The 19360-nt window shown below is 33.4% G+C and overlaps 3 protein-coding genes across 4 annotated transcripts; 2 read left to right on the plus strand and 1 right to left on the minus strand.

Moving 5' to 3' along the window:
* Positions 1 to 1857: 1857 nt before the first annotated feature.
* On the plus strand, positions 1858 to 9399 carry LOC140890809 (aladin). Of its 2 annotated transcripts, XM_073298893.1 has the most exons (15): positions 1858 to 1995; positions 2092 to 2147; positions 2267 to 2428; positions 2861 to 2975; positions 3079 to 3178; positions 3293 to 3466; positions 3876 to 3934; positions 5303 to 5390; positions 5497 to 5572; positions 6314 to 6413; positions 7114 to 7165; positions 7777 to 7914; positions 8099 to 8186; positions 8384 to 8447; positions 9024 to 9399. In XM_073298893.1, exons 1-14 carry the CDS (start codon positions 1938 to 1940, stop codon positions 8429 to 8431), a joined length of 1314 nt encoding a protein of 437 aa, XP_073154994.1. In that variant the 5' UTR covers positions 1858 to 1937; the 3' UTR covers positions 8432 to 8447; positions 9024 to 9399. The 2 variants fall into 2 exon arrangements, with proteins under 2 accessions (XP_073154994.1, XP_073154995.1); XM_073298894.1 differs by lacking the exons at positions 7114 to 7165; positions 7777 to 7914; positions 8099 to 8186; positions 8384 to 8447; positions 9024 to 9399 and adding an exon at positions 6744 to 7104.
* A 1289-nt stretch (positions 9400 to 10688) lies between these two features.
* Positions 10689 to 12440, plus strand: LOC140892528 (large ribosomal subunit protein cL37). Its single transcript, XM_073301448.1, has 2 exons — positions 10689 to 10818; positions 11906 to 12440. The coding sequence occupies exons 1-2, from the start codon at positions 10740 to 10742 to the stop codon at positions 12259 to 12261; spliced, it is 435 nt and encodes a 144-aa protein (XP_073157549.1). The 5' UTR covers positions 10689 to 10739; the 3' UTR covers positions 12262 to 12440.
* An 822-nt stretch (positions 12441 to 13262) lies between these two features.
* Positions 13263 to 16928, minus strand: LOC140891519 (E3 ubiquitin protein ligase RIE1-like). Its single transcript, XM_073300044.1, has 4 exons — positions 16280 to 16928; positions 14655 to 14774; positions 14272 to 14560; positions 13263 to 13775 (listed from the first exon to the last, which is right to left on the minus strand). The coding sequence occupies exons 1-4, from the start codon at positions 16750 to 16752 to the stop codon at positions 13614 to 13616; spliced, it is 1044 nt and encodes a 347-aa protein (XP_073156145.1). The 5' UTR covers positions 16753 to 16928; the 3' UTR covers positions 13263 to 13613.
* Positions 16929 to 19360: the final 2432 nt, after the last annotated feature.

Below are 19360 nucleotides of genomic sequence, written 5' to 3' on the forward strand. Positions count from 1 at the left end.
TTTATGTCCTTGTGCGCTTGGCTCTTTTATGGCATCGGTTGACCTATTTAGTAAACTGACTTATGTTCATACCATGTAGTTCGCTTTGGTCAGTTTATATCTTGTGTTCTCAGCTCTTTGATGACATCAGTTGACCTATATAATAAACTGGTGTATGTTCATATGAACGCCATATAGTTCCAGCATCTAGAAACAAATATTATTGTATGTTGTTATGCTATTTTTAAGGATTATTGTCCTCAAAGTGTTACTTTTGACTATTAAATAAATATTGTATAATTTAAACTTCTCTACAAATATTTCACCAATGTAATTTAAACTTATTTGATGTACATCTCTTTACTAACTCTTTATCTTTGTGTGGCTGAGCTTATAAGCTCTGCAAAATAGCTTACCAAATTATTGTCAAGCTCTTCCAATTTTTTTGGCAATAATTTGGTCAAACAACTTATAAGTGGTCAAAATAAGCTGTTTGACAGCTTAGAAGCTATTTTGTGACCCTAATTTTTTTTAAAAAAGATCTTATTTTAAAATTTTACTTTTCCAAAATAGCCTTCTTTATTTCCATAAATCCCGCCATGCCCTCCACTTATTAATATTAAATATTTTTTAAAAATAAAATTTCCAAAGAATATCAATTTTTCTAAATTAAAATGTGAATTATTATTATTTTTTTGTCATATAGGTTTAATATTTATGATAAAATTTTAAAAATATTTTAAATAACATTCATAATACTATATCTTTTTTGATAATTTTGACAATAAAAGGTCATATAACGTCAAACACATTAACATCTTTAATTCGTTTAAAATAAGTTAATCCAAACACTTTAACATCTTATTTTTAAAATAAGTCGTGACAACTTAACGGCTCCTAAACCAGCTTATAATCTCTTATCACTTATAATCTATTTTTAATAAGTTTAGCCAAACATACTCTTAATTTTTTTTCAACCCAAAGTGGGATTGGTATTACATAATATTACTAACTACTTCCAACATCTGAATGGGAATTGGAAAATTAATATTTAAAGCGATGATAGATTACAAGAAAAGTTACTATAGCTAAACAAATAAAAGAAGAAGAAAAATTACTCTAAAATCACACTTTCGAATTTCATATCCTGAAAGCAGAGGAGTTTTTTTTTTAGAAAAAAAAAAATCAACTAATTCCCTGCATAAAATTTTTGTACAAGAAACAAAAACTAACTTTAGTTAAGCAAGATTAACCTTGACTGCTCAGAAGGTAAAGTAATAAATAAATTAGAATCTAAACTTTGTATTACATAAAATTAAACTTATGATTAGATTTGTTGTGAGACTGTTTTACGGATCTATATTTGTGAGATCAAGATAAGTCGATTCGATCATATCTACAATTAAAAGTAATATTTTTCATGAGTCAGTCTTGTGGGAGATCCGTCTCATAAAATTGACTCGTAAAATGCTCTCATATGAGTTTTTCATGAGATGAGTCGGTATGACTCAACTCATGAAAAATAATTTTTTTATGTCAAAAATATTACTTTTCAGTGCAAACATGGATCGGATCGAACCGTCTCACGAATACTATGAGATAGTCTCATAAAAAACCTACTAAAAAGATAATATTTTTTATGTCGAATAAAGATGTCACAAAGCTCATCTGTAAGATTGTCATATATTGTCATATATTAAATACAATTAAATTAGTTATTGTCTAAAAATTTATTAAATTGACTTTAAAATTATAATATAATTATAAAATTATTTAAAAAAAAGTTAAAGTTATAAATTGTTTTAAAAAAAAGTTGTGTTTAATAGACAATAAAATAAAAATCGATTATTCCAAAAAAGAAATAAAATAATAATAATAATAAGATTGGTTAAACCCTGGCGGGAACCGAAGATGAGCTATAAACCCTAATTCCTCTCCCCATTCTCCCAACCCAAGCTATGCCTTCGTTCCCTCAGCCAGGCAAGGTTACTATTGGCGAAATCAACAGAGAACTTGGTAACCTATAGTCAATTGTAACCTATTTCTGTTAACGCTACATTGATTCATGTAATGTATTCGATTACAATTTTTATACTGGACTTGATTATGCAGTTACTGCGGACCATCTCAGCGATGATCAGGCCAGGGAGACCTACGGGAAAGTTCTCGTACGCATTCCACACATTCGTTTCATTAATTTTTGGAAAATTTAATGTGGATTCTCTCTTTTTTGATCGGTGATGTGGATTCAATTGATTATAGCGTTGATGGGTTGATTTGATTGCAGGGAACTGTATTTGGTCCAGTTCCATTTGAGTCAGATAGTATATCGGGCGCTGAAGCTGAACAGATGGATGTTTTGCCACGGCAAGGCAATTTAGGTATTCTATCTGCTGTGGTACAATCGCTAACGAGCGGCTCTGTAAAGGCCCTTTTTGAGCCGGCTGATGTAAAGATCCTCTTTGATTCTTGTTTTTATTATTTTTATTTTTGGTTTTTTGCTGTATTGTTTTTGGTAGTGTTGCTGATTAGGTTTTTGTTTTGAGTGAGTTAGTAGCTCTTGGTTTTCACATTCTATTATTGTTGCAGGAATGTTAGCAATGTGGAATTTTTAGATGAAAACTCGTTTATGTGGTGAATATGATTCTGTAAAGGGGTAGCGTGGAAGCAAGATATGTTGGTCGATATTTAGTGTTGGTAATTCTGAATGTTTTAGAGGAATATGGTTTGCCTTGAATCTTGATATCTGAGATCGAGACCTAGCAAAATTTTCAGTTGTTGGCAGTCATCGGAGGCAGAATTGTCATCTGTGTGATTTGATTGTATAATAAGACTAATGAGTTGTAAAAGTACCTTTTTTATTTAATTATTTATTTTGCAGGTAAAATTACTGCAATATGTTGATCTACATGCTGTAAGTTGGCACAGCTATAAACATATTTTAGCATTTATTTCTGGACTACATCAGGTGACAATTTGTGACTATGACGATTCTGGTAAATGGCGTCACCACTATCTTAATCTTAATTAAAATGGCTAGACCGTCTTATTTCATTTCTTGGTTTCTTTAGATGATTTAATTTATTTTATGTTAATCAGATGGGAAGTCTCCTTGTGTATTGTCCAGCGAGTTACAAAAAGAAGTGAAATTTATCGAGTGGAGACCAAATGATGGGAAAACACTTTATGTTGCATGCAAGTTCGTTCTTATAAATTAACCATTTTGTTTTTTGCAACTGGTAAATAAATTGCTTGTATTTTTAGGTTTGCTGATCGCTTTAACTTGGTACTGTTTGAATTGTTCAATGAATAGGGGGGGCATTTGCATTTGGACTGCTTCTTATCCTGGTAATGTTGCATCTGTCAGAGCCGTGGTGACGTCAAGCATCATTTCTAGAAGTTCTAGCACTAGATGGACTCTAGTGGATTTCCTTCGAAGTCATGATAATGAACAAATAAGCTCGCTTTCATGGAGCCCTAATGGAAGATATCCGAACATTATGCGCTTTATTTCATGGGTTAATGGATGATACATAACCTTTTCTTTTCTATCATCTCTAATTTTTATTTCTGTTCCAATATATTTCGTTCTGTTTTGTTGTTGGCTAAAATGCAATCTCCTGCACTCGTCTGCTCACATGCGTTTTCTAGTTATTTGTTCCATTCTTTCTTTCTACAAATAGGCTATGTGAATCTATGTTTCTTTTTTTCATCTTTTTGATGCATTAGTTTTATTTATTACTTTTTAATGTTAGAAAGCTGAAAATTTTGGAGCTATGTTTCTTGTTACCCAGAACTTTTGGTGTTTACTTCTAAAATTATTTGTAAGAAGTTGCTGTTCAAATCTCAAAAGTGGTTCTCCTTGTTATCTGAAAATTTTCTTGACATATTTCTACATATCTGGCATCAGCTGCATTTGAGAATTCTTCTTTCACCATATGGGATGTAGCACAAGGTTAGTTATTTTGTCAACTTATCTCTGTATTCATGCAGACTAAATTTTTTTTATGACAACATATGTAGGAGTTGCTCTTTTATTATTACTAGCATAACCGCGCATGTGATGTGTGTGCATGAAATAATATAATATATTTAATATTATATGTTATATATAAATCATATATATTTATTTGTCGATAATTAGTTTAGTTATGGTTTTTTTATATTAAAGTAATATATAAATAAATTTTAAAGCTATTTATCCTATCACTAATAGCTAGTTGAGAAACATATGGAGCAACATATATCTATATAATTATATATGTATATATATATATAATCAAATTTACACATCTATATAATATAAGGACAATTTTAGAAAAAAAATTTGGTGTCCTCCTATAAGAGGCTCAATTATTATATATAGTACTAGTGTTCCAGTGTATGAGTTTTGTGCTTATATAGTTGGAATAATCATTTATACATGATAATTTTCATTATTTTCAAGTTAATGAATTTTATACTACTTTTTATTAGAAGTGATATAGTCATCGAAATCTAAATATTTAAAAGTATAAACGTAGATTAAAAAAAACTTTTATAATTTAAAACAATGATATAGTCATCTAAAATTTAATAGTATATATATAGATATAAAATATTTTTAACAATTTAAAAGATTTAGAAAAGTAGATAATGTCATACTAGGACACCAAAAATAGTTACTCTAAGGCTCTCATGCATTATAGTACAGTATAGATATCAGATATTTATTATTATAATTTATAAGGCTTCATCAATATCAAAATATCGTCCATTGCACCTCTCCCATCCAAGTGTTAGCCTGGACATTAAAAACACTAATAGTTTTTAGCAACTAATTATTGACCGCAAGTTATATGCTGTTACAGGTTTTGTTTATTGATCTGTCACCTTTCTCACGACATTTGCGTAGTTTGTGGGGGACAATATGATTTGGTGGCATTAGCCCTGTCAAAAATTTGGTGTACAAAGTTGTTTATTTGTTTGATTATGGAGATAACTTGATGGTGCTATTTGAAGCCATGCCAGCTTAGGTAAATACAGACTTCAAATATAAGGATGGGTGCCTGGCTATCTTTTAAATTTATTTATTTCGACATGAGGCACGATGACATCTATCTCCTTGCTCATGGATTGAAACTTTACTAGTAACTAGCCCTATAATTTTTTTTATATGCAGAATTGACATTATTTTCTGCAATCAATTTTTCCTGTTCGTGATTTCGAGCCAATGTATCACTAACGTCTAACAGTAATCTATCAAATTTCATACATGTGTCTTTTCCATAACTTCCACTCCTTTATTGATTTCCAACTATTTTTTATTGCTTTGTTTATGCAGGACTGGGCACCCCTTTCCGACGAGGTTTAGGAGGCATATCGGTGCTGAGTTGGTCTCCTTGTGGGGATTATTTTTTTGCTGCAAAATTGTACTGTAATTCAGTAGAACAATGCCAAGATTTTGCTATTGACCTTTATGAACTCTTGCTGTGTTGTGAAAGGTGTACATTAAGAGTGTCCATATACTTTATGCAGTGATGGGACATTTTATCTGTGGGAGACAAACACATGGACATCAGAACCATGGTCGTCAAAGAATGGATTTGTCACGGTTGATTTATTCCCTCTTATTCTTCTCTGTGATTGTCTTACGAGCTTTTAAACCAGCTTCTTGATTCTCATTTAAGTTATTACTTATTAATATCAAGAAATCAAAATATGGAGTCCTGTTATGGTTCTTTCATCCCTTCATATATATTGTTTGGTTTGGAAGCCAGGTGAATGCAATCTTTTTGCCAGCATGTTTTTCCTTCGCAAGCATGTTCATAGTGCATGTGAGGTGTTGTCTGCCATTCAAACATTCTTTTGATTTTCTTGGACAATTTTGATTACTCAAGTTCAAAACCTTGTTAATCGTCAGGAACAATGTTTGCAACCTGCAAGCTGGTTGGTCTAAAACAGCTCACTGATAACCTGCCTTCTTTTTTAGTACTGGAAGGGGGTATTTGCGCTTGAGTGTTTGGTGGTCTAAAAAATGCTGACATAGAAATATGATGTATAAATCTTGTGGTTTCCTTTTACTTTTCCTTGTTTTATGTGTTGTTTTTTATTTTGTCTTGGTTTGCATGTTCTTTAGCTGATCTTCCTGAGAACCTGAGAAGATGTTGACAGAAAAAATAAAAACAAAATATGTGCTGTCAATTCATGCTTCTGCTGCCTTGTGATGTTTTTATTATATTTTCTTATCCGAGTTATTACTTCTTGTGTGTTTCTTTTCTGCTCCTGTTATGGGCTAAAGTACGACATCATCTTATTATGCTGTCTAATTGTTCTTGGGATCAATTTATTATAGGGTGCAACATGGGATCCTGATGGGCGTATGATACTTCTTTCTTTTTCAGAATCCTCAACTTTAGGTTCCATTCACTTTGCATCAAAAGCTCCATCACTAGGTATATCATGCATCTCCACATTTAGCTAGTTCTATTCATTAGCATCCTTCTGATGTGAATAAGAGTTATGATTCCTGACTTTTGAACTAACATACGAGGACCTTAGAATGACAACTAGTTGTATGTGATGCTAATTATGCTGCATGGTTGGTGGTGACCGTGGTGCTTTCTGGTGCCTTCTCTGTATTTCTTCATTTTCATCCTTAGCCTTTCTAAGGATAACGGGGACAAAGACAATTGTTCACTAATCACTAGTTTGCGACTAATAATTTTACGCTTGTAGCATGTTAGTTATCTTATGATGTTTCATGGTTCCATTTTGGATTTCAGATAATGCGGATTCAAAAACTCTTCGGTCACAAATTTGTACAGGGCTGGAGTCTTATATTATGTTAAGTGGAGTCAGGCTTCTATCTCTTTTTGCGTGGACCTCTGGTCCACTTTTTACGATTAATATCGTTTATATCTTTATTAATATAATTTTGTTTCCTATATATACATCTATAAAAGTAACCTGTGGATGCATGAGGCACTGTACCACTGAAATATTTTGTTGTCTCTGTTTGTTCTTGTGTTATTTATAATTATATGGGTTTTTGATGTGTGTTGTTTAAATTTAGTATATGTAGACTAATGCTTAGTTGAATATAATTCAGTGCTAACAAATTCATATTTTAACTCTCAATGCTGTCTTCTTCAGATGCACACCTCATACCCGTTGAGCTGCCTGAAATAAAATCTTTGACTGGCAGGTAGATATATCTGAATTGTCAAGTGTAGTTGTTAGATGTACTTTGCCTATTCAGTTATTATTTATTAACACCATTTAAAGCAGCTTTATATACAACCATTTAGTTGACATAGCAGCTGATTGCTTTTAAGAAAGTCGTTAGTTAAATAAAGATTTACTAGAATTTTTTTGCTCTGATGATATTTTTTAGCATTTATCATTCAAATGCTGTATCTTTGATCCTCTATAATTATTATTTATTGAAAAAATGCCTATTCGGTTATTAAAACCATTTAAAGCAGCTTTATACACAACCATTCAGTTGACATAGCAGCTGATTGCTTTTAAGAAAGTCGTCAGTTAATTAAAGACTTATTTGAACTTTTTTGTTCTGATGATAGTTTTGTTTTAGCATTTAGCATTCAAATGCTGCATCTTTGATTCTGTATAATTATTATTTATTAAAAAAGTTGCCTTGTCCTTGCTTAGTCGGGAGTTGCAAATCTCTATGTGAGAGATCTCATTCGATTTCATATCCCCAGCAAGAGAGATCCTTATTTTGAATTGTTGGTTGCACTTGTCACACATGACACATATCACTGATTTTTTCTCTTTTATTTTCCATTTCTGCAGTCAAGTTATTAAGAATATAGCTTGGGATGCCTCAGGAGAGCGATTGGCCGTATCATATATGGATGGTGATGAGTTATACAGAGGACTTGTAGCCTTATTTGATGTTAAAAGAACACCCTTAATTTCAACATCATTGATGTGAGTGCGGATCTTTAACTTGATGAGAAGCTTATTGTTTGTTCGGTACCTGTCAAATCATAATTTTGTTCCTTTTATCATTGGCATTGTTGTGTAGGACATGTTTTGTTGCACACTCTCTAGATTTTTTGTAATTGAACTTTATATCATTAACTCATTCAGATATGTTTTTTTGCTAATGCAGTGGATTCATCAGAGGTCCTGGGGACAATCCAAAGCCACTGGCATTTGCGTTCTACAATAAGTTCAAACAGGGACCCTTGCTTTCTGTGGTTAGTCCCCTACTTTTTCCCCATTTCTTGGCATGAAGTTTATGCTTGTGCTTTCTGTAGCTGTTAAGGTTTGTATGATGAAATCATTGGTATGTAAAGTTATTTGCAACGGTCCTGCTGTTCACTTTTATTCTATTGGTGTGACAATATCTGCCACTATGACTGAAGTATGTTGGCTGACTAAGATTCTTGTGCAGAGTTGGAGCACTGGATATTGCTGTACCTATCCTCTTATATTTCGGTGACAATTCCTAAGTTAAGGTACGATCTTTGTTGAGTTTTTGAAGTTTTAGTGTTTTACGATTCCCTACTCTTTAGTGTACTTCTACGATACACCATATATAGCTTGCACTTGCGTAGTTCGATACTCGAGCTTGGCTTGCTTACCTTTAGCATTAGGACTTGTAAATTTAATAACATTATATTCCTATGAAATATGTACAATTTTGATTATAATCTCTGAGCAGTTTGAACTTTGAAGAACACTAATGTATGCGCTCGAGCTAGTATAGAGCTTTGACCAAGTTGCTGACTGGTGGCACGACTTGTATTCATAAACAAGACCTCTACTATAATAATTTGGTATGATTAATGTGTGTTGTCTAATTAAAAAAAACAAGAGAGAATGGTGAGTTTGTAAAAATATACCATGTGATAGATCACACGTCTTGGGCCTCCTGGCCTTTCGGTTATTAATGCGTGCTTGGAATAATTTACCACAAATGCCGACATGGTTTCACATTCTTTATTATTGGCCACCGAAGATCATGTATTTTGTTTAGAGTTGATAATTGGTATTTTATCATTGATAGCTGAAATTTTGAATTCATCAATCAGCTTATGGTCTTGATGTTGCAAACCTTGCAAGGCACTCGGAAATGGAGCATCTACTATCTCTTTTTTTTTTTTTTTGTTTCCTTCCAACATATCCTCCTGAAGGTCATATCCTTCTCGGTCTTGTGTCCTCGTAAGTTTTCATTTCAAGCTGGTAGAAACTGTCGTTGGAATGTTTTGATGAAAATACATGTGCACGATCCTTTTCCGCTGGTTCGGTTGCAAGAAGTCTCGGATGCATGATCCTATGTCAAAGTTTATATTTGTTTGAATCGGGAGTTGCATTTTGCCTAGTTTCAAATCGCTGTTTCTCTTCGAATGTTTGTTATAATGTAACCTCTGACCAGTTAATAAATATTGTAGCTTCGAACTTTTTATAGTTGGGGATGATTTGTGGACTTTACTATGTTATTTTACTTGCAATTGTTGCCAAAATTTTTGGATGTTACATTTAGGGCCGTCAATTTGGGTTAGGCCCATCGGGTCGGCCCAGCTCGCCACACAATTTAAGTGGGTCCAACAAAAGGTGGGGCCTGGATGGGCCAACCCGCCTAGGCCCGCGACCCGCGCGGGTCGGGGCCTAGGTTGACCCGCGGACCTGAAGAATTAATAATTTATTTTTATTTTTATTGTTATATATGTATTTTTTAATAAAAGTTGTGAATTTTTTTGTATTAATTACTTTATATAAAATTTACACACATGAAATCAATAATTAAAATTTTTATTAATATGTTTCTATTAATATTTATTTATGAAATAATATTTATAATTAATTATGATATTATTTATTTGTTTTTATTTGTCGTGATTCAACTCGCGGGTCAGCCTGCCTAATCTGTAACCCAACTTGAGTTGGGTTGGGTTGAGAATTTTCAGCCCGTTATGATGGTGGGTCGGCCCGCCATCGACCCACCAAAAGGTGAGTTTTTGGTGGATCGGTTCGTCCCGTTATGGGTTGACCCGTGTGACAGCTGTACTTACACCTCTCTATTTACTTTGTTAATTTCCTGTTACCAAAGGCTTGAAAAAGTAGTTGAAATGGTTTACTGAAGCATATGGAGAGTATGAAATCGAAAAATTGTAGTGTAGTGTATATTAGGTTTTATGAAAAATGTTGTAATATTGGATAATTAATTAATTAATTAATTTGGTTAAGTTTTTTTTTATAAACATAAAGGTACTTGAGTTTTTATTTTTTTGAACAATACAAATATAATCTTGATCCAAATTACAATCATATAAAGTATTTGCTCGCATTACATATGAGACTTTAGCAAGGACTTGTGACGTATTTATCTTGAGTAGAAAAATTACAAAGAAAATTTTTAAATCTACATAAATAAATTAGAAAAATTACTTGCAGTTAGCGAAAATTAAATCCGAGGTCAAAAGGTATAAGGGTATTTGAGTAATGTGGAAAATGCATATTTTGGAAAATAAATATTGATTTAATTTATAATATTACACCGATAAAAACAAGTAGAAAAAGCATGACATAGTGGAGCAAAAATATTCCGTTTACCATTTATTCATTTTCTTTATTATTATTCGAATTCAAATAAATAAAAGGAAAAAAAAAAGGAACATCCATTATTTTCAAAATATATTATATTATAAATAAAATATCAATTTATTAAATTTATTGAAAATGAAAAGCCTGTAAAATTGCTTATCCAAAACTCGGCGAGAGAGAAGAAAAACAGTGGCGAAGGTGAAATGGCTCTACTCTTCACCGCTCCTCTCTTCTATCCTACGTCTTCTTCATCTTCTGCGTCTGCATCACTTGCTCACCCTCGTAAGTGTATTAATGCTTTGTACATTAATAATTTTTACTATACAGCTTCCCCCCTTTCCGAATCTTGCTGCTTGAATAATGGAATTTTTATTAATTTATTGGATTTGGGTTTGTAATTTTATGATTTAAATGGAATTTCTTCACAAATTGCGTTTTCCTGCTCACGATTTCTTGGTTTTGTTATACGCGAGTAGTGTGTGGTTCTCGCGAGACGTTATTTTTCTGTAAATTATTTACAAGAAAAGAAAATGAAATGTTTATAGTACGAGTGGCTTTTTCTTTGTTTTCCTTCTGTTTTTGAATTCTGGGTTCTGAACAAGATTGACAATAAATGTCTTTTTCCTTGTATCTGTAGTATATCCATGCAATTTTCTGGTTTAAAATGATAAAACTTGGACAATGTGGAGCATATGAATCACATCTTTACAGATATGTTTGTTTTAAAGGTACTTTGAACTATAATCTGTTCTACATTCTAACATGGATTTGAGTATTGTTGTTGCATGTAAACCTTAACCAGACTTCTAAATTTATTCAGAAACTAAATTTAGCTAGTTTTTGGCCAAGGACAAAAGTATTGGAGTTGGAGATAATTACAGGTTGCTTAGTTGTGGTGTTAAGCAGGGTTGAGACTTGAGACTTGAGAGGGTAATGTTACACCCTTCATTTGAAATGCGGTCGAGAAGGTCAAGTTACGCCCTTCAAATGACAATGTAGTTAAGCTTCTTGTGTAATTCTTGTAACCTTGAAGGAAACAGAGCTGTTTCAGCATTATTTTCTGTAATATTTGTTAGACATGCCTGCTTAGAGTGCGTCTGGACTGTGAAGCTTATTTGGAAAATGGTGCTTTCTAAGAGAATGTTTTGTTTTTGGGATTTTATTTAAAAAGAAAAACTCTTTAAAAGCCACAAGCTGGAAAAGTAGTTGAGCTCCAACGTTTAGAAAAATTATATCCACTATTGTCTTTAAACAGAGAACTGCTTCTATTTTTCTTTTAAAAACCCTGCTTAAAATAAACTACTGTTTTAAGCCAAGTATTTTCTGTCAGTGTTTCTGAATTATGTGGCATTGGTATTTCTGTTTCTAGTCTTAAGTTTGGGCAACAACTTCATCGCCAAGCATCCAAAACCATCTGTTGGATACACGATTCGAGCACCTCTTGTTTCGAAAAACAGAGGTTTATTGATTGTTAAGGCATCTTCTGATGTTGATGGAACCGAATCCAGTGCTCCCGATTCTCCCACTCCTTCGGACAAAAATGAAACTGTGCCCGTCGAGAATCTCCCTTTGGAATCCAAGGTTCAGATGAATCTTGAGCAAAAGATGAAAATGAAAATTGCAAAGAAAATCAGATTAAGGAGAAAGAGGCTTCTGAGGAAGCGTATTTTGAGGAAGAAGGGAAGATGGCCGCCTTCAAAGTTGAAGAAAAACAAGAACGTGTAAACTTTGTTTCAAGATAACTTGTAGGTGTATTCATAACTTGTTTGCTTGCTGTATAATTGCAGTTCATCAATTTGTGACACCGATATATTTTTGTCTAATGGATTATCACTGTGGTAAAGATATCAAATTCCTATCCCATTCCACCTTTTGAAGTTGCTTATGGATGGAATACGGCAGTATATATGTGTTTCATTCAATGGATGTAACCTCTATTCATTTTCCTGCTAAGATTTCTTGGCATAAATTAATTTTTCCCATGATTTTTGTAGTTTTTTAAAAGATCAAATATTTCTGCTCATTCTATGCTGTGTCTTGTCTTGATGAGTTTTAACATGGTGAAATTTAGTAGTCTCTAAGATTGAATTCAACAATGTTAACCATTAAACACCGAAAATGGTGCACCTAACTATCATGTACAAGGAGAATAAAGCCTAAATGAAAATTGAAATTGTGTCCAAGTTAATATTTCTTACGTTTTCATATTAAAATTTCGGGTCGAATTTTTTTCCCTGATTGAGTTTAAAATAATAAATCGATTTCTTCTTTCAAATTGTACTGCGTGGCATCTTATTAAAATTTATAATTACGACATGAGCTCTAATTTTTATTTTTTTAATTTAAAAAATCAAATTTTATTTTTATAATTATAATATTATCAAACAATTATATAAGCAGCAACACATCTCCGGACACCAGTATTAATAAATCACCAGTCATAAGGAGCATACAGTGTGAACAAGTTAATCTGGATTCCAATTTGACTCATTTAGAACATAATAATCAAATATAGTCAAGCTCAGTGAAAAATCTAACACTTTAAACTACAAATCGATTGATATTTCGAAAAATTGACCAACAACTCGACTCATTTGCATCTCCATAAGGGCATATAAATCTTGAAATTTAGTAATTCCAGTTGAAGACAATACAAAACTTGTATGAAATTAGTATATAAATTAAATATGATTGTTCAATAATTATCTCCAGTTAGCCATTAGATCTATATGTCAATGGGTCCACTTAGAATAATCCAATGACTCCAATGATGATCCTCCCCAGTCAGCATCAACCATTCTAAATTATTGGCTAAAATACAACTTCCAATATATCAAAATCAAGCTACATATTAAAGTCAAATTAGTACGCCACCCCACTCCGTGATACATCTAAAAAGGACAAAATACAAGAAAACCCTTGAGTTAGATTCTGCTGAAGATGGTTTGCATTTGCATTTGCATTTGAACTGTACATTTTGCAAGAAAGAGAGGCAAATGGCCAACGGTTCTCGATCGTTTGCTGCTGTGGTAAGAACTATCCGTCTATATACTTGATGAAATCCAGTTAGGGACCGGTCAGACCAACATGTCGCCCCGGAGAATGTTAAGTTTGCAGAGAGGGCACGTCGCGTTGATACGGAGCCATTTGGCTATGCATTTATGGTGGAAATGATGGTTGCAGGGAAGTGAACATAACTCCACCCCATCTATATATTTGTATAGGCATATGCAGCATTCCTACATGGTAGAAACAGTCACACATTTGGTATGAGTGATCAATACCTCACGAAATGAGAAAAACAAGATTTATGTGATCGGCTATAATGTGGACTCAACAACTAAGTTTTGAATAAAAACAAAACCCAAAACACAAGGCATTGGATACTCGAAGCACAAAACAATTGCTGCGAGTTGTAATTCCTGATAATCGGATACATGATCTCAGCTTCGATGCTAATTATATATGAGCGAGTGTTCGCCAATATACCAAAGTTATATTTTGTAAGGAAGATAACTCAAATCTTTTAAGTAATAGAGCAACCTCAGTGTCATTTATATCATCATTATACCGATTGACAATCACACAAGACAGCAAGGATAGTTGATGCTTTTCTAGAATAGGGGTTTTGAATTTTATCAAGAGGGAAGAAATTTTTATTTTTAAAAATAATTTTAGATAAAATTTGAAATTTGTTACGTTCAGGGGACTGCTTAGAAGAGGAGAGATACTTACAGAATCCTCTGGAGGAAGAACAAGCTCGGTCATGGAATTGCTATGGCTTGACAGTGGCGTTAACTGAACTTGTTTCCTTTCGTTTTCGAACGTGTGACTTTGGTGGCGATATAAATATTTTGGAAGAGATCTGATATCATTTTCCGAGGCCCCGTCACCAATAGTCATTGCGTATGCTACTGTAGCTAAGATCGGAAAGCAACAGAACAGTACCAGAAAAACAATACAAGCCACCACAATGCAGAAGACCAGAAAGAATACGTCGAATGCTAAAAAGACGACCGACAGCCTGCAGTTTAGAGCATCCATTTTACAGGATGCTGAATACTTCAAAATTTTATGCATAATTTTTAAATTTCGAAATGTATAAGTATGGTAATTACCAGTATAGATGCGGAGAATCTTGCAGAAGCAGCTGGCCTCCCATCACTATCCAATAGAATCCAAAGACCCACCAGATTGATGAAAGAACAGTGTTGACGGACTCCAACTTTTGAATTATCCTGTGGAAAAAAATATAATTTTAAATATACATTGTTCTCCGCTAAATTTGTTTATTCTTGGTCAGCATAACAATAATGATAAATTAATTGAAGTAGAATAGCATACTCATTGCTGCAGCCTCGACCCCAAAAGAATAATCGGTTTAGGAATGCCGAATGTACTTTAATACTTCAAAGGCTACATCTTGCTATTTATTATAATTATCTAACAAAGCTCATTGTGTATTATTCTAGTGAGACTAGTGCATGACAAGAACAATATCCACAGGCTTTTCTGTATTCACTTACTTTTGTGACTTCGGTAACCTTCAAAACGAGATGTAAGGGGACAAAGGGAATGAAGAAACTATTGTCTCTAGCAACTAAAATATGTCTTTAATTAGTCAAGATATCAGTTTGATCGTTTGTTGGCCATAAACTCGACTTTTACACACAGTTTTTCATCATGTTACAAGCTTCACACTTCAGTTGGGTCGAAAGGAGTTGAATCCCTCCCTCCCTCCCTCCCTCACACACACACACACACAAAAACACACACACACACTCACTCTAAACTTTAGAATTATTCATTGATGAAGAAAGGTATTGGGATGAGTTGTTCGTATTGAATGTTTCTCTTCGTTAATTAAAGCCATTTCTAAAGTCATGCCATTTGAATGTTTCTCTTCATCAGCAAATTTAGCTCCATCAATTTGGTAGGACCTTTGCTTAAAATAACTAAACCCTGAGTTCCAGCAAATTTTTCCTTGCACGGGTGACACTCGAACCATTTTGGAGCTACCTGCATCTTTATCTGTTCCTTGTTCAACAACACGCCCACTTAAGATTGCAATCTCAAATACAAACTCAGTTTAGTAACGTTGATTCCGATACATGGTGCAGAAATAAACTTAGCTTAATTATCTTAAACGGCATCAGAAAAATTATTACCAAATTTCCTTAGACGGATGCTACAAGTACGAATTTGGTGATATAATCATGTTGTATTCTGTCCCCTCTCATTTTCCAGTACATCTATCCATCACAAGATTTTTTTCTCAAAATCACACATAACAAAATTTACAAGAATTCCAACCTTAAATCTGTTTTGAGAATCATCTCCCCACACCACAATCCAACACGAAATAAATCAAAATAAAAAGGATTCCTCTCCATTCATTTCGTCCGAGCTACTCAGGGAGATTATAAATTGATCGTATGAGAATTTATATATGCCTTGCCATATGGTCAAGGATTATGATATTTAAATGTCTTTCATCTATAATAATACCACAAACTCCCAACAACCAGAACTTTACATAATAAACGCAAAAAATAAGTCAATATAGGCCTCTAGCATTTTCATGATTGCATCAGGCATAACAAAACATCAACAAACTCTTAATCTAATAAAGAAGAACCGGTCAAAAAAAAATCATTCATACATAAAACGAAAAGGTCGTTGTCCATTTCTAACTCCCAAACTTACCTAAAGGGAAAAAAACAATATTGGACTAAAATCTTACCTGTTGTGACACAGAGAAGAGAACACCCCATGAAAATGAAAATCTTGAAAACCTTCAAAATCATCATCAATACTTGGCCTTTGGTACTCAGCCCACACGAACCCCATGTGCAGAAAGCATTGCAAAGCATATCCACTAATCCACAGCCGCAAAGGAGTGGAGGGCCTCTCTTGAATGGTGGTTAAAATCACAAAGACAGAGACCAGAACAAACGCCAAATTCCATATCATATCAAGAAACAGAAAGGGTTTTGAGTAGCCACAATCCCTCCTAATCTGAGCTGCTAAATCATCATCCTCACCATCATCATCATCAATACTGTAAATTTCTGGTTCATCATCAACCAAGATCCTGTGCTGCTCAGAACTGGTGGCTATTCTTGCAAAAGGGAGTGTGAGTGAGGTGTCCATGGAGTTTCTGGTCGGCCCCAAATCGTCACCACCTCGGAAAAAACGATGGTATTCTTGATCCATCGCTTAGGTGTCGGTACTTGCCGCTGTGAAATGGGCAAGATCGGCAGGTATCACAGGAAAAATGGAGGCTTTAAGAGGAAAAATGGAAGGTGGCGGTGTATTTATGGTGGTGGGGGGCTGCTTTTTACATGGTCGATGGTGGTGGGTGGTGGAGGGTGGGGTAGTGTGGGGCGCTCGAAAATGTTGTCAACTCATACAATGGAAATGGTTTTGACTGAAAGACTAGTAGACAACCTAAATCCTCGTACACAATTTTGCAATGGAGAAAAAGGATGAAAGAAAATAGACGCAAACCGAACAAAAACAAAAAAAAAGATTGGATTTTTTTAATATATAATGGATTATATGTGTATATGCATCTTTATTTGAGATTTTTTCTAAATTTGTTTTCCTTCTTCGAGTAATTTTTTAATGGTTCGTAAATAGATCTATGCAGATTTTAATAAGATGTGGCTATTACATGATGATAATGCTGACATGTTCTTTTATTGCTATTATTAGAAAAAAAAAATACATTGAAAAAAATTAATTTTTTAGTATAAAACACAGTTATTTATTTAATACAAAGGTATTTATTTTATTTTATTTTATTTTAATAATTTATTAAAACTGGTCAACCAGTTTTTTGGACCAGGTCCATTTTTTTTTTTTTTTTTCAATTTTCTCCTTTCTTACATGATGTAGAAAGCATGAAATGCATTTATTTTTGAACATTTTTAATTATATATTATCTTTTATAATCTCTTTAAAAGAAATAGTAAAGTACAATTTTAATTTATTTCCCAATTGTAAGTTGTAACAGATCCCCAATTAGATATTGATTCTGCGTTTCAAATTAAAATTTACAAAAGTGATGTTTTTTTACTGGAAAATTTAAAATTGGCTAATTCATTATGCGGTTAAAAAAATTTAATCGAGTGAAAAAAAAAATAGTAGATGTTTTGTGAGTCATGTCGACTCGATTTATATATGAAATTAAAAATAATATATTTTACAAAATAACATTTTTGTATGAGTCAAATCAAGTTAAAAATTTGTCTCATAAAATTGACCTATAAGACAATCTCATGTGAATTTTTGTGATATATATTATGATTATATAAAAAAAACTAAAACACTTTTTTATTATGTGCGATGCCAGTTGTAATATGATCGATATTACTCGATTGTACTTGGAATAAATAATTTCTTATGATAAATACACAAATATCATAAATTACATAGTGTTTTGTGAAAGAGTAGGTGTTATGCTAGCCAACTCGTGGGTGAGGGTCTTTATGACTCTATTTGTAAACAATCTTTGTTTAATATAATCTACACTCTTTATTGGCATTTACTTTATCTTTTGTCATATCATTATGATTGTGACACACTATATGATGTTTAGATAAATACCTTGAATATACTAGAGTGCGTGTAAGATGTAATATTGAATATGGATTACTATCATGAAACACATCTTATAATCACTGTATATTCTAAACTAGTTCCTAGTCAATTGAGCCGTCCGCAATAAGGATAAGGATCGCTCGAGATTGAGACTAGCATTTGCGATGCCAAGTACCACGTTTCAATGGTATGGAACATAAAGATGTTCGAAGCATGCAAATGAATATTCATTGGATTGATGATCGAACTACCCTATTCGAACTTTCCAAGTGGTTTTCACTAATTGAGTGGATAAGTTTGTGGTGTTGGTTGTACACCATTAGTTCTTACTACTTGAAACGCCATGGAGACTCTATATACTAGTAATGTACTTTGACTCATTTACCGACTCCATGAGGGTCATCAGGTGTTGAGATTGAGTACAGTTACGACTCATATAAGAGTCAATGCTTTGTTGTCAAGGATTCACCACATGCTTGCGAGCGTGGATATCCTATGCGATCTGAGGAGATATTAGTGTGACAAATCTCTGGCCAGAGTACATGATGTGCTTTATGTTACTTGGTTTCCTAGTTGCACATGCGATGTCACTATTTGATCTTCAAGAGGTATTGCATTGTTATCTAATCTCGAACGACTCTCGATATACCAATGGTTGTTGATTCGATCGGGATATATGGATGAAGGGACCGTACTGTATGCTAACCGAAACCCACTGGTTCTTGCAGGCACTATCAGTGATGCCTAGGGAATCATGAGGCGATGTTGCTAGGCGCTCTTACCATGATTCGATGGGCAAGTCGAAAATGGTTGTTCCGATTCACAAGGAGTTGTGAGCCCACTGCTAGTTGTATCCCTGAACCATTGAGGGTCACACAAGTAATAGATTTCTAATCCTCGTTGAGATAGTTAAATTTAATGAGTTTAATTTAGCGAATGAGAAGTAAGATTTCTTATTGATGAATAGAGGGAGTGAGATTTCCTAAAATGACATGGGGATGCCATTTTTGGAAACCACTGAATTTGGATTTAGAAAATTTATCTTGACTTTAAAATATGCAGAAAATGTTTTTGTGCACATTGGTAAAATTGGTTTATCAAATTGAGTCATGATGAATTTTATATTAATTTCTGAACATACGGGCTTTGCTTGTCAGACTTGAACTTATGACTAACGGGCCCTAAGCTGTTAGCAGCCCATGTTATAAATAAGTTATTC

This window comes from Henckelia pumila, chromosome 3, assembly GCF_033568475.1.
Source record: "Henckelia pumila isolate YLH828 chromosome 3, ASM3356847v2, whole genome shotgun sequence".
NCBI classification, from domain to species: Eukaryota; Viridiplantae; Streptophyta; class Magnoliopsida; order Lamiales; family Gesneriaceae; genus Henckelia; species Henckelia pumila.